Source organism: Oncorhynchus kisutch, unplaced genomic scaffold (genome assembly GCF_002021735.2).
Source record: "Oncorhynchus kisutch isolate 150728-3 unplaced genomic scaffold, Okis_V2 Okis02a-Okis13b_hom, whole genome shotgun sequence".
NCBI lineage: Eukaryota > Metazoa > Chordata > Actinopteri > Salmoniformes > Salmonidae > Oncorhynchus > Oncorhynchus kisutch.
The window spans coordinates 5,166,163-5,180,517 of record NW_022261979.1 but is presented as its reverse complement, the minus strand read 5'-3'; the positions used below and the strand labels follow the sequence as shown (position 1 = coordinate 5,180,517).

The window sequence follows — 14,355 nt, the reverse complement described above, 5'->3', positions numbered from 1 at the left end:
AGGTGTACTGGGACATAATACCAGCTCGGTGTCTCCTGTGTTAAACCACTGTGTTAGTACACTGTGTTAGTACACTGTGTTAGTACAGGTGGACTGGGACATAATACCAGCTCTGTCTCCTGTGTTAAACCACTGTGTTAGTACAGGTGGAATGGGACATAATACCAGCTCGGTGTCTCCTGTGTTAAACCACTGTGTTAGTACACTGTGTTAGTACAGGTGGAATGGGACATAATACCAGCTCTGTCTCCTGTGTTAAACCACTGTGTTAGTACAGGTGGACTGGGACATAATACCAGCTCGGTGTCTCCTGTGTTAAACCACTGTGTTAGTACAGGTGGAATGGGACATAACAGGTCTGGAGCAGAAAAGGGGAGTTCTCATCTCTACTGCATCATGCTGTGATCCTGACTGTAGGTGAAGGAGATGACTGTAGGTCAAGGAGATGACTGTAGGTCAAGGAGATGACTGTAGGTCAAAGAGATGACTGTAGGCGAAGGAGATGACTGTAGGCGAAGGAGATGACTGTAGGCGAAGCAGATGACTGTAGGCGAAGCAGATGACTGTAGGCGAAGCAGATGACTGTAGGCGAAGGAGATGACTGTAGGTGAAGGAGATGACTGTAGGCGAAGGGGATGACTGTAGGCGAAGGAGATTACTGTAGGCGAAGCAGATGACTGTAGGCGAAGGACATGACTGTAGGTGAATCAGATGACTGTAGGTGAAGGAGATGACTGTAGGCCAAGGAGATGACTGTAGGCCAAGGAGATGACTGTAGGCCAAGGAGATGACTGTAGTTGAAGGAGATGACTGTAGGCGAAGGGGATGACTGTAGGCCAAAGAGATGACTGTAGGCCAAGGAGATGACTGTAGGTGAATCAGATGACTGTAGGTGAAGGAGATGACTGTAGGCCAAGGAGATGACTGTAGGCCAAGGAGATGACTGTAGGCGAAGGAGATGACTGTAGGTGAAGGAGATGACTGTAGGCCAAGGAGATGACTGTAGGCCAAGGAGATGACTGTAGGCCAAGGAGATGACTGTAGGCCAAGGAGATGACTGTAGGTGAAGGAGATGATTGTAGGCCAAGGAGATGACTGTAGGCCAAGGAGATGACTGTAGGCGAAGGAGATGATTGTAGGCGAAGCAGATGACTGTAGGCGAAGCAGATGACTGTAGGCCAAGGAGATGACTGTAGGCCAAGGAGATGACTGTAGGCCAAGGAGATGACTGTAGGCCAAGGAGATGACTGTAGGCCAAGGAGATGACTGTATGCCAAGGAGATGACTGTAGGCCAAGGAGATGACTGTATGCCAAGGAGATGACTGTAGGCGAAGGAGATGACTGTAGGCGAAGGAGATGACTGTAGGCGAAGGAGATGACTGTAGGCGAAGGAGATGACTGTAGGCGAAGGAGATGACTGTAGGCGAAGGAGATGACTGTAGGCGAAGGAGATGACTGTAGGCGAAGGAGATGACTGTAGGCGAAGGAGATGACTGTAGGTGAAGGAGGTGACTGTAGGGTCAGATCTAATCTTGTTCATCAGACCCTACGGGTCATGAACTATGTAGAAAATAGGGGCCTAGGGACAATGTTAGGACAGCTGTACAGACAGCCGTAGGGGTTTGACTTGAGTCCTCTTGTTCCCCTGTGAAAACGCACTGTCTCTAACACAAGGCTTGTTTCATTGGCTCTGGTTCTCTCTCACTCACTGCTAACTCTGGAGGCTGGAGGCAGAGCTTTAGCTCAGTTAGTTGTCAGTGGTGTGAGCCCAGGCTGACTGTGAATGGGCAGATGTCGTAAGAGTTCTGGCATGGAGGTGATGATTATTAATAGATCTCTGGTATTCAAGAGCAGAGCCATGGTTGTGCCAGGAGAGCAGACGGACAGTCAGGCCAGCACACACAAACACACACACACACACACACACGCACAGGCACACACACACAGCCAGTATTTCTACTGTTTCAAACCGCTGTGTTTCACTGTGATCGTGAGGTCATAGAACAGTTTAGAGAGAAGCAGACTGATTGAAGAAATGTTGGGCATTGATGTTGATACAACAGCATATTCAGAGACATTCGTTACTACTTACCTTAGTTCAGCCAGCTTTGGGTCAGCCAGCTTTATTGGGTCAGCCATGGCGCTGCAGTAGTTGGTTTCCCCCTCTACACTGCTTGGAGTAGGTGACTCTCTTAGTTTCTTTGTACTGTGAAGAAGATTCAATGAACATTGTAAGTGAGTGATGTTCACAGTCTTTCTCTCTCTCTCTCTGTGTGTGTGTGTGTGTGTGTGTGTGTGTGTGTGTGTGTGTGTGTGTGTGTGTGTGTGTGTGTGTGTGTGTGTGTGTGTGTGTGTGTGTGTGTGTGTGTGTGTGTGTGTGTGTGTGTGTGTGTGTGTGTGTGTGTGTGTGTGTGTGTGTGTGTGTGTGAACAAGAACGAAAGTGGACAAAGTGATAGCCCATTGTTCATCAAAGTCGGAAAACAAAGTGCAAAGTCCGGGACTGTGAGTGCTCCTACTTTCACATTGTGAGGCCTTCAGACTCATTAATCACCCTTCTTCTACTGTCCTCATATTTATGACCCATCCAGTGATAGCAACCACGTCCCAAACAGCACCCTATTCCCTGTATAGGGTACTACTTACCCATAAGGCTCTGGTCAAAGGTAGTGCACTATTTAGGGAATAGGGTGCCATTTGGGATGAAGACATATTTCATGATGTACTTGGCACCAAATCCAAAGCACTAAACTAGTAACAGCATGTCAATACGAATAACACCTTATAGTATCACCTAAATACTTATAGTTTAGATCAAAAACAAATACACACCGTATTGTTCAGTATTATAGTTAAAACCCTAACAGTCAACAAAGTCATGTCCTGCCACAGCTGTCTTACCTCCTGTTTCTCATTTCTTCAACCCAACTGATAAAACCTGACTGCCTTCCCTTTTAAAGGCCCGGCTATAGCCGAGCCCCTCTCCTGTTAAGGGCCTGTTTTACAACAGTCTTTCTCTGGCTATGTCCCAAAAGTAATGCACTATATAGAACAGGGTGCCGTTTGGGACACAGCCTCCCTCTTCCAGATGCTTTCAGTCAGTCGGAGGAGCAGGAGCCCTCTTCAAACACATCATAGTCATCACCATTTGTGTCTACACACAGCAAGACAAGCAGCATTCAGATAAACAAGGCATAAAACACTCCTGGATCACAGATCACATCTACATTAATAAAGACACACAGGTATTTTATTCCATGTTTACAAGTCTCATTTATATACCTCGTGTAGATTTTAAAAGAGTAACCAATGACAGGTATCAGATGTGTTTTAGGAAGATACTGATGACTTACTGTTAATGTTGTTCTACTGTAGTAAATAAGGACTGTGCTCACCAAGTCGTTCCCATGGTGAACTACAGTAACCACTCAGCAGCCTCGCAGAACCTGTGTTGCCATGGCAAAGTACACCACAGCAAAGAGCCCCCCCTCCCCTCCGACACACGCAGCTTGTCAGTTCTGACTGCTCCCAGAGAGCAGTTCTGTTATCTATCTAGAGGTCCGGAATACGGACAGACAGCTTTTATATTTCAGAAGATTTCAATCTTAAACTTCTTCTCCAACTGATTTCAACTGTCACTCTAATTTTCAAAAATATAGAGGAGTGAAGACTGGATAGTTGCTGTCATTCAATGCACCCCCAGCCCCCTTCAGCACTACATGGGTGGTACGGCCCCGTGGGTGGCAGAACAGGGGTTTTGTTGACAAGACACAGCTACAAATCAACCACACAAATGAACTCTAAGTACAGAAAAGCCCAGATGGACCCTGAGTAAAGGCATTATGTTTCACAGGTCCATTCTTACAGGGAAAACAAGCCCTTATTAATGTCTATCAATCATGTCATTGAGAAGGAGGGACACTGGGGAGCCATTGTGACAGCACTGTGACAGCTCTGTCTGGTTCTGAGTCCCATGGCCATCTCTTCACACACACACACACATGGTGGGTGACGTCGCTGGGTGCTACCGTTGGTGTTAGGGGGGGTTGAGGTGGTGGCGTGGGTCATCCAGGACTCTGGCCAATACAGTATCCCAAATTCTACCCTATTCCCTATATAGTGCATGACTTAGTGTTGACTAGGGCCAATACAGCTCTGGTCTAAAGTATTGCACTATATAGGGCCCTGGTGAAAAGTAGTACACTATATATGGAATAGGTTGACTTTTGGGACTTGTTAAGTGAACTGTTATAGCTCTAACTTGGTAAGTATTTAAACAGTTACCCTTGAAACCTAAACAGATCTAGTGACCGACCATTCAACTACTGAACTCTCAACTTCAGGGATCAACAAACAACTGTATGATAGAGAAGACATAAAGAGTTCAACAGCTTCTCTCTTCCGCAAATGAATAAAAACAGTGATATGACCAAGCATTTCGCTACACCCGCAATAACATCTGCTAAATATGTGTATATGACCAATCAAATCTGATTTGATATCACAACATTCCAGCTACTCGTGGTACAGGACCTTGGATGATCTATGTGAAACTTTCACATAATCTTGTTTCAGCTTGCATCCTGCCAAACAAGACTTTCCCAGCAAATTCACTCCAATTTCTCTGGAACCATCTACATGTACTGACAGACTTGGCTTCCCTCTGAGCACATACTTGTGTTTGGGGAAGCCTTTAGGCTGTTTATTTACCGTGACACCCCCATCCCTACGATAGAGTGCTCTGTGACACCCTCATCCCTGCGATAGAGTGCTCTGTGGCACCCTCATCCCTACGATAGAGTGCTCTGTGGCACCCTAATCTCTACGATAGAGTGCTCTGTGGCACCCTCATCCCTACGATAGAGTGCTCTGTGACACCCTCATCTCTACGATAGAGTGCTCTGTGACACCCTCATCTCTACGATAGAGTGCTCTGTGACACCCTCATCCCTACGATAGAGTGCTCGGTGACACCCTCATCCCTACGATAGAGTGCTCTGTGAAACCCTCATCCCTACGGTAGAGTGCTCTGTGACACCCTCATCCCTACGATAGAGTGCTCGGTGACACCCTCATCCCTACGATAGAGTGCTCTGTGAAACCCTCATCCCTACGGTAGAGTGCTCTGTGACACCCTCATCTCTACGACAGAGTGCTCTGTGACACCCTCATCCCTACGATAGAGTGCTCTGTGACACCCTCATCCCTACGATAGAGTGCTCTGTGACACCCTCATCCCTACGATAGTGCTCTGTGACACCCTCATCCCTACGATAGAGTGCTCTGTGACACCCTCATCCCTACGATAGAGTGCTCTGTGACACCCTCATCTCTACGATAGAGTGCTCTGTGACACCCTCATCCCTACGATAGAGTGCTCTGTGACACCCTCATCCCTACGATAGAGTGCTCTGTGACACCCTCATCCCTACGATAGAGTGCTCTGTGACACCCTCATCCCTACGATAGAGTGCTCTGTGACACCCTCATCCCTACGATAGAGTGCTCTGTGACACCCTCATCCCTACGATAGAGTGCTCTGTGACACCCTCATCCCTACGATAGAGTGCTCTGTGACACCCTCATCCCTACGATAGAGTGCTCTGTGACACCCTCATCCCTACGATAGAGTGCTCTGTGACACCCTCATCTCTACGATAGAGTGCTCTGTGACACCCTCATCCATACGAGAGTCCTCTGTGACACCCTCATCCCTACGATAGAGCTCTGTGACACCCTCATCCCTACGATAGAGTGCTCTGTGACACCCTCATCTCTACGATAGAGTGCTCTGTGACACCCTCATCTCTACGATAGAGTGCTCTGTGACACCCTCATATCTACGATAGAGTGCTCTGTGACACCCTCATCTCTACGATAGAGTGCTCTGTGACACCCTCATCTCTATGATAGAGTGCTCTGTGACACCCTCATCCCTATGATAGAGTGCTCTGTGACACCCTCATCCCTACGATAGAGTGCTCTGTGACACCCTCATCTCTACGATAGAGTGCTCTGTGACACCCTCATCCCTACGATAGAGTGCTCTGTGACACCCTCATCCCTACGATAGAGTGCTCTGTGACACCCTCATCTCTACGATAGAGTGCTCTGTGACACCCTCATCCCTACGATAGAGTGCTCTGTGACACCCTCATCTCTACGATAGAGTGCTCTGTGACACCCTCATCCCTACGATAGAGTGCTCTGTGACACCCTCATCTCTACGATAGAGTGCTCTGTGACACCCTCATCCCTACGATAGAGTGCTCTGTGACACCCTCATCTCTACGATAGAGTGCTCTGTGACACCCTCATCCCTATGATAGAGTGCTCTGTGACACCCTCATCCCTACGATAGAGTGCTCTGTGACACCCTCATCTCTACGATAGAGTGCTCTGTGACACCCTCATCCCTACGATAGAGTGCTCTGTGACACCCTCATCCCTACGATAGAGTGCTCTGTGACACCCTCATCCCTACGATAGAGTGCTCTGTGACACACTCATCTCTACGATAGAGTGCTCTGTGACACCCCGTGTGCCCTGACGACTACAGCAGAATCCATCTGGAACAAAGGAGTCTTTTCACCCTCTAGTCTTATAGTCAGTGAGGTCTCAAGTGTTCAACTGCCAGTCTTCTATACAGCCAGACTCCTCAAAAACCCATCACGTTCAAGACTAAGGATAATAGAGAGGCTAGCGAGAGAGGATGCATCCCAACTGACACCCTATATAGTGCACTACTTATTGAGTTCTGGTCTAAAGTAGTGCACTATGTAGGGAATAGTGTGCCATTAGGGAAACACCCCAAGAGTTAATTCAGTCGACAAAACCCTCATGTTAACAATTAAGACTGGATGGTGTGGAAAATATAAGCAGAGAAAGTATTTTAGTACTTTTACATGGGTAGTTTTTCCAAGCATTGTGTTCTATTGAAGGTGCAATATGCAGAAACCGCTCTGCCATTTCCTGGTTGCTAAAATTCTAATAGCTCACCTAATTTCAGTTTTATGAGGCAAAACAAGCAGGTGTAGAGAATCATTGTAACATCTAAACCGCTGTGAAATTTATTTTCAATAAGCAAAAACGTTGTCTTTTCAGCTGTTTGAAACTGGTGTACAAAACCGAAAGTAAAAGACGCTAAAACTAGAAGTGAAGAAGGTGAAGCTCACATAGAACAAATCTACCGCGTATTAGACTTGCTTTCAATGAGCATGACAGATCTATAGCACACATTTCTATGTGAATTTGGTCAGGTCACCCAAAAAGGAACATATTGCAGCTTTAGGTCTCATTTAGTCCATGAATACAGAATATATTATTACATTTCAGTAAACATGTTATGATTGGATGATCATGCGATTGATGATGATTGGATTACAGTGATGAATATATTACATCAATTATAACTGTCAGAAATGACAGTTGGTGTGGCTTGGATCTCATAGAGGATTTCATTACTGCATATGAAAGGTTAATTACCATGGCATTAACCAGGCACTGGGCATAGTAACCCCCAACAGTGTGGAGTATAGTCCGTGCTGACACATTGGCCAGATAGAAGACCGTACTACAGACGCTCTGTCTTAGGCCTGTTTCCTGTCCCACTACAAAGGACAAAAGCCATTTGGTTAAGTCCAGATCTCAAGAGATAAACCTGTGACTGGATGACGGCCTGCTCACATATACTCTCCTTCTGGCCATGCATTGCTGCTCACATATACTCTCCTTCTGGCCATGCATTGCTGCTCACATATACTCTCCTTCTGGCCATGCATTGCTGCTTACATATACTCTCCTTCTGGCCATGCATTGCTGCTCACATATACTCTCCTTCTGGCCATGCATTGCTGCTCACATATACTCTCCTTCTGGCCATGCATTGCTGCTCACATATACTCTCCTTCTGGCCATGCATTGCTGCTCACATATACTCTCCTTCTGGCCATGCATTGCTGCTTACAGATACTCTCCTTCTGGCCATGCATTGCTGCTCACATATACTCTCCTTCTGGCCATGCATTGCTGCTCACATATACTCTCCTTCTGGCCATGCATTGCTGCTCACATATACTCTCCTTCTGGCCATGCATTGCTGCTCACATATACTCTCCTTCTGGCCATGCATTGCTGCTCACATATACTCTCCTTCTGGCCATGCATTGCTGCTCACATATACTCTCCTTCTGGCCATGCATTGCTGCTCACATATACTCTCCTTCTGGCCATGCATTGCTGCTTACATATACTCTCCTTCTGGCCATGCATTGCTGCTCACAGATACTCTCCTTCTGGCCATGCATTGCTGCTTACAGATACTCTCCTTCTGGCCATGCATTGCTGCTTACAGATGACTGCTTTACTATAGGAATTGGCCCATTTTGAACTCTGGTATTTATAGCAACACAACACGCCATGGTAAGAACATTCTATCTGTTCTTATGAGAGGGGGAATAGTCAGCACAAGACAATAAGCAGACAGCCAATCGTAAAAATGATGAGAATACCACACACTTAACAACTTGAGGTGTGTGTGTGTGTGTGTGTGTGTGTGTGTGTGTGTGTGTGTGTGTGTGTGTGTGTGTGTGTGTGTGTGTGTGTGTGTGTGTGTGTGTGTGTGTGTGTGTGTGTGTGTGTGTGTGTGTGTGTGTGTGTGTGTGTGTGTGTGTGTGAGTGAGTGAGTGAATGTTTGCTTGTGAGCGGGCACCCTTGTGTTCGTTTATTCAAGCATTCGTATGAGTGCCTGTGTGTGTGTTTGTGTGTCACTCCCTGACTGGGCATGCCGTGGTGAACCCATCTGCTCTACATCTAGATCAGTCCCAGCCAGCCAACTGCTCTTGAATGTGGCCTTGTCAGCCAATCAGAACAGAATGTGTGGTACAATGCCACCATGACCCCTAGTCTACCCTGTTCTATACCATCATGACCCCTAGTCTACCCAGTTCTATACCACCATGACCCCTAGTCTACCCTGTTCTATACCATCATGACCCCTAGTCTACCCTGTTCTATACCATCATGACCCCTAGTCTACCCAGTTCTATACCATCATGACCCCTAGTCTACCCAGTTCTACACCACTATGACCCCTAGTCTACCCTGTTCTATACCATCATGACCCCTAGTCTACCCAGTTCTATACCACCATGACCCCTAGTCTACCCAGTTCTATACCACCATGACCTCTAGTCTACCCAGTTCTCTACCATCATGACCCCTAGTCTACCCAGTTCTACACCACTATGACCCCTAGTCTACCCTGTTCTATACCATCATGACCCCTAGTCTACCCAGTTCTATACCACCATGACCCCTAGTGTACCCAGTTCTATACCATCATGACCCCTAGTCTACCCAGTTCTATACCATCATGACCCCTAGTCTACCCAGTTCTATACCATCATGACCCCTAGTCTACCCTGTTCTATACCATCATGACCCCTAATCTACCCAGTTCTATACCACCATGACCCCTAGTCTACCCAGTTCTATACCATCATGACCCCTAGTCTACCCTGTTCTATACCACCATGACCCCTAGTCTACCCAGTTCTATAGCACTATGACCCCTAGTCTACCCAGTTCTATATGGTTCCAGATCATTATGGGGTAGCCTGGTCCCAGATCATTATGGGGTAGCCTGGTCCCAGCTCTAACTAGCACTGCCAATCCCATACATAAAGCAATAGCGATCTGGGCCCAGGCTACATTGACCGAAGGCTAAAAACACACTATCCTGAGTCTGTCAGTCTTCAGTAGAGCACCAGCACTCAGAGTCCCAGGCCGCCATTGTACCACTAACCACTGAACCGAGTCCACCAGTGAGACAACAACTCTTCCCTGTGTATACAGCTCTACCAAACCTCTCAACTACATCCAGGTAGTCAGTCTGTCATGGTGACACTCTTAGTCACCCAGTCTTGCCCAGGGCTCTACACGGACCTTTTTTACAAGGAGCATGTGTGCAACCTAAATGTATGCTCACACAAATATGATGTAATAAAGCTAGAATCCTTCATTTTTCTCAATAAAAATTCCAGGTCACACATCAAAATATTTAGGCGCATAAACCCCCTCCCCTCCATCCATCCAGCTATCCCAGAGTGCATTACACCATCACCCTACTGCCCCATGGGTCTGAAGTCACTCACTGTTGTTGGTCTGTGTCTCTTGCTGCAGTTTGTTAGGGCTGGGAAATGCCAGGGACCTCACAATAGGATTTTATCACCATACTTCGGTGCCGACTGCATTCTCATGATTACATAACATATTGGGATTCTATACTGCGATTTGACGTTCCAAACATATTGCTCACCATACAGTGAGGGGAGAAAAGTATTTGAACCCCTGCTTATTTTGTATGTTTGCCCACTGACAAAGAAATGATCAGTCTATAATTTTAATGGTAGGTTTATTTAGGTTTATTTGAACAGTGAGAGACAGAATAACAACAACAAAATCCAGAAAAACGCATGTCAAAAATGTTATAAATTGATTTGCATTTGAATGAGGGAAATAAGTATTTGACCCCTCTGCAAAACATGACTTAGTACTTGGTGGCAAAACCCTTGTTGGCAATCACAGAGGTCAGACGTTTCTTGTAGTTGGCCACCAGGTTTGCACACATCTCAGGAGGGATTTTGTCCCACTCCTCTTTACAGTTCTTTTGTGTTTCTTCCATTTGCGAATAATCGCACCAACTGTTGTCACCTTCTCACCAAGCTGCTTGGCGATGGTCTTGTAGCCCATCCAGCCTTGTGTCGGTCTACAATCTTGTCCCTGACATCCTTGGAGAGCTCTTTGGTCTTGGCCATGGTGGAGAGTTTGGAATCTGATTGATTGATTGCTTCTGTGGACAGGTGTCTTTTATACAGGTAACAAGCTGAGATATGGAACACTCCCTTTAAGAGTGTGTTCCTAATCTCAGATCATTACCTGTATAAAAGACACCTGGGAGCCAGAAATCTTTCTGATTGAAAGGGGGTCAAATAATTATTTCCCTCATTAAAATGCAAATAAATTTATAACATTTTTGACATGCGTTTTTCTGGATGTATTTGTTGTTATTCTGTCTCTCTGTTCAAATAAACCTACCCTTAAAATTATAGACGGATCATGTCTTTGTCAGTAGACAAACATACAAAATCAGCAAGGGATCAAATACCTTTTCCCCTCACTGTATGTCTGCTGCAGAGAGACGAGAGAGCCGTGAGAAAAGTAGTTTTGATCAGTTAGGGAAATTAAATTGCTGAAAACATGTTCACTATTTAAGAAGAAGAGTACAAGCTATAAGAGTAAAAATACTGGAGTTACTTGGAGTCAAATGTCGATATAATATCGTCTAAGAATAATATTGCGAAGTGTAACTATCGATTTCTTCCCCCATCACTAGAGTTTGTGTGTCTCTGTAACGGATGTGAAACGGCTAGCGGTGGTTAGCGGTGGTTCGCGCTAAATAGAGTTTCAATCGGTGACGTCACTTGCTCTGAGACCTTGAAGTAGTTGTGGCTTTTGCGGAGCGATGGGTAACGATGCTTCGTGGGTGACTGTTGTTGATGTGTGCAGAGGGTCCCTGGTTCGCGCCCGGGTATGGGTGAGGGGACGGTGTAAAGTTATACTGTTACATCTCCATCCCCCCTCTGGTGTCAGACACAATGTATTGTGCTTCAGAAACAATATGTTACACTATATGTCTGCTCAGTTCTTATTGTGATCATAACAACCAGCCATATTAAGATACAAGGCAGAGTAATGAAAGAGAGGATCCTTATTCAACCCCATTGGCTGAATGATCCCAATGAGAGCAGCAGTGGTCCTGTCTGTCATGGAGAGAGGCCTGGGCTGTGGCTCAAATGCTACCTTATTCCCTATGCAGTACACGACATGGGCTCTGGTCAAAAGTAGTGCACTATATAGGGAATAGGGTGCCATTTGGGATGTGCAGCCCTGTTCATCCGACAGCACTGAGTGGAAGGTGTTGAACTTCAACAGGAATGCAGAACAAAGCGGGTTCCCTTTGACATACTACAGTCAATTGTGGAAACTGGAACCACATGTTTTCATTGATATCACTCGGCTGGGAGAGGAAAAGTTTAACACTTAAAAAACTAAAACATTTCCAAATGTAGCGTGCTGATTAGAAACAGACAGCTTCCTCTAATTACTAATCATCAGTGACACCAACAATTACCTGAATGATTTAAGAGGACTACAAGAGCTGAATATATCTGGCTTTTTAAAAACATTTTGTGGGGAAAAAGAGAGGGGAGTATTTTTTCACGTTGGATTGTGGTGAAAGGTAGGAGAGAACCGGCTTAAAGAGCAGTCGTCCGGATTCAAACCCATGTTGACAGCGGTACATCGTACATGTGCTCCTGAGGAGGCGGCTTAAAGCGTTGACTACTAGACCACCTCTTTGGCTTTTTTCACTGACCATGCAGACAACACACTTTCATAAGGTGGCTTTTTACCAAAAACATAACCTTTCATAACACCACACTGTCCTGAATGGAACAACAAAACGGACTAATTTACATCGTGAGGGTAATCGTTTATGACTGGACCCAGAGGCTCTCGGGACCAGAGTGCACTGCAACCTAGAGCCAAGAGAGAAATCTGGGGCAAAGTCAGTGGATGACTGCATTCTCTCCTCGTGCGTACCTAATACAACATATGGCGATAAACAAGGCTAACGCACATGTAAATCAGAAGTGCTATGAACAAAATACTGGGCCATTTATTTGTAGAATCTGACCTACGTTTGCAATTAGGTCAACGTTTTAATTACAGTAGTGCTTTACTTATATAATACTTGAGTCCGAAAAAAGCAAAGACTGATTGGCAAACGCTCTCATTTAACTCGCTTGACTGTGAAACACTAGATACTGTATGTAAGCCCAACGCGTGTAGTGCTGCCTGCCAAGCATCTGTCATTTCCATTAACATACATGACCATCAGCCACACTACCATTACCATCAGCCACACTACCATATCATCATCATGTTACAAGATATAGGTAGAATCTTTGACGCAATAAAATCGACGTAGCCTAAAGAGTACAGAAACAGAATAAGGAAGAGAACTGGGTAAATGGGCGTTATGCATCCTTACGGTAGTTTGTATGGATGAGAATATTAGCATTCCAAAAAGGCTCCAACTATTTCCCTTCTAGGCTGTCCAGGCGACATGATGTAATAATCATGCATTAGAAGGCAGCGCAGGGTTCGATACAAACGATCTGTCCTACAGTTTCAAGAGGATCTCCTATGTCATCACGGACTTGACCTCTTGATAGAGGACGTAGTAGGGAGAAGGTAACAACAACACATGTAAAACGTCGGGAGAACAAACGACATCGCCTATACTATGGTGTTGTTTAAGTTGACAGTACGGAAGTTGTGTAATGCAGTATGAGCGTGTTTCATGCGCGAGACTGGTTACATAAACTTGCAAATGTGCAGAGATTCATGCTCCAGTAGTGGTCTCTGGAATAGTCCACAGTGGCACGTGACCATTGTTATTGTGACCATGCACAGGCTGCAGTCGCCGCTCTTCTATTGCCACTTGCCAGTGCATAACGCAATACCTGGCAATACATTGAATATGCGTATACACCATTGACAGCGTCTACAATTCAGTAAACGATACACCATTATGCAAGGCATAATTCCAGAACCAAACGGCGTAAAAGACCAGTGCTTTCAAATGAGGGAAAAACGAAAGCATATTTGACAATCAAGCTACTTCCTGCATATAAAATGCACAACATCATTTAGTGCAATGAAATATTGAAATACATTTACATTTGTAGCTATCAAGTTGCATATTTATAAAAAGGCATTGAACCCGACTGCGTCAGTGTCAAAATAAACGAACACCAAAACAAATAAACTGTCAACATCAATAGCTGTTCTTTTGCCAAAAATATTTGACCACATCTGTAAAATAACACATTTACCTGATATCTCAATCCTTCTCCAATCCACTGTTCTTTGTTGTCAATTCCACAAAATCATAACTGCATGTCGAGGAATGTCGGAGGTTGAAAGAGCGTTGCCAACACTATATTCTCCCGCTATATAGAATCTCAAATGCCTGTCTGCTGTTCGCCTCTCAGAAAGAAATGCGGGGAGAAATCCAGGCCACTGATTGGCTGCAGCACTCCTACCACTCGTGTAAACATCAATCTATTCTCATGAAGGTGATGCAGGACGTTGTTTTGTTTGATCCATAATAGGATATAAGTGAATTCCTTCCGTTCCGTGGGAATCTCTGTTCTGTCATGCTCTTTTGCAGTATGGCGTATTCGGGGGGGCTTCTAAACCATCTATCAAATGTTAGATCAGCCAGTGA

At 45.4% G+C, this 14,355-nt stretch overlaps 1 protein-coding gene across 2 annotated transcripts in view; it reads right to left on the bottom strand.

Annotated features, from left to right (window-relative positions):
* Window positions 1–14,210, bottom strand: part of LOC116359287 (tubulin polymerization-promoting protein-like) — a 31,273-nt gene extending 17,063 nt beyond the window's left edge. Inside the window, exons 1-2 of one of the 2 annotated variants that reach the window (XM_031812052.1) lie at window positions 13,961–14,210; window positions 2,094–2,207 (exon numbers count right to left, since the gene is read on the bottom strand). In XM_031812052.1, the coding sequence (XP_031667912.1) occupies window positions 2,094–2,140 (47 nt within the window). In that variant the 5' untranslated portion in view covers window positions 2,141–2,207; window positions 13,961–14,210. Of the gene's footprint in view, window positions 1–2,093; window positions 2,208–13,113; window positions 13,357–13,960 lie in introns of those variants that run through there. The other variant, XM_031812053.1, reaches the window with a different exon arrangement.
* Between the last annotated feature and the right edge of the window lie 145 nt (window positions 14,211–14,355).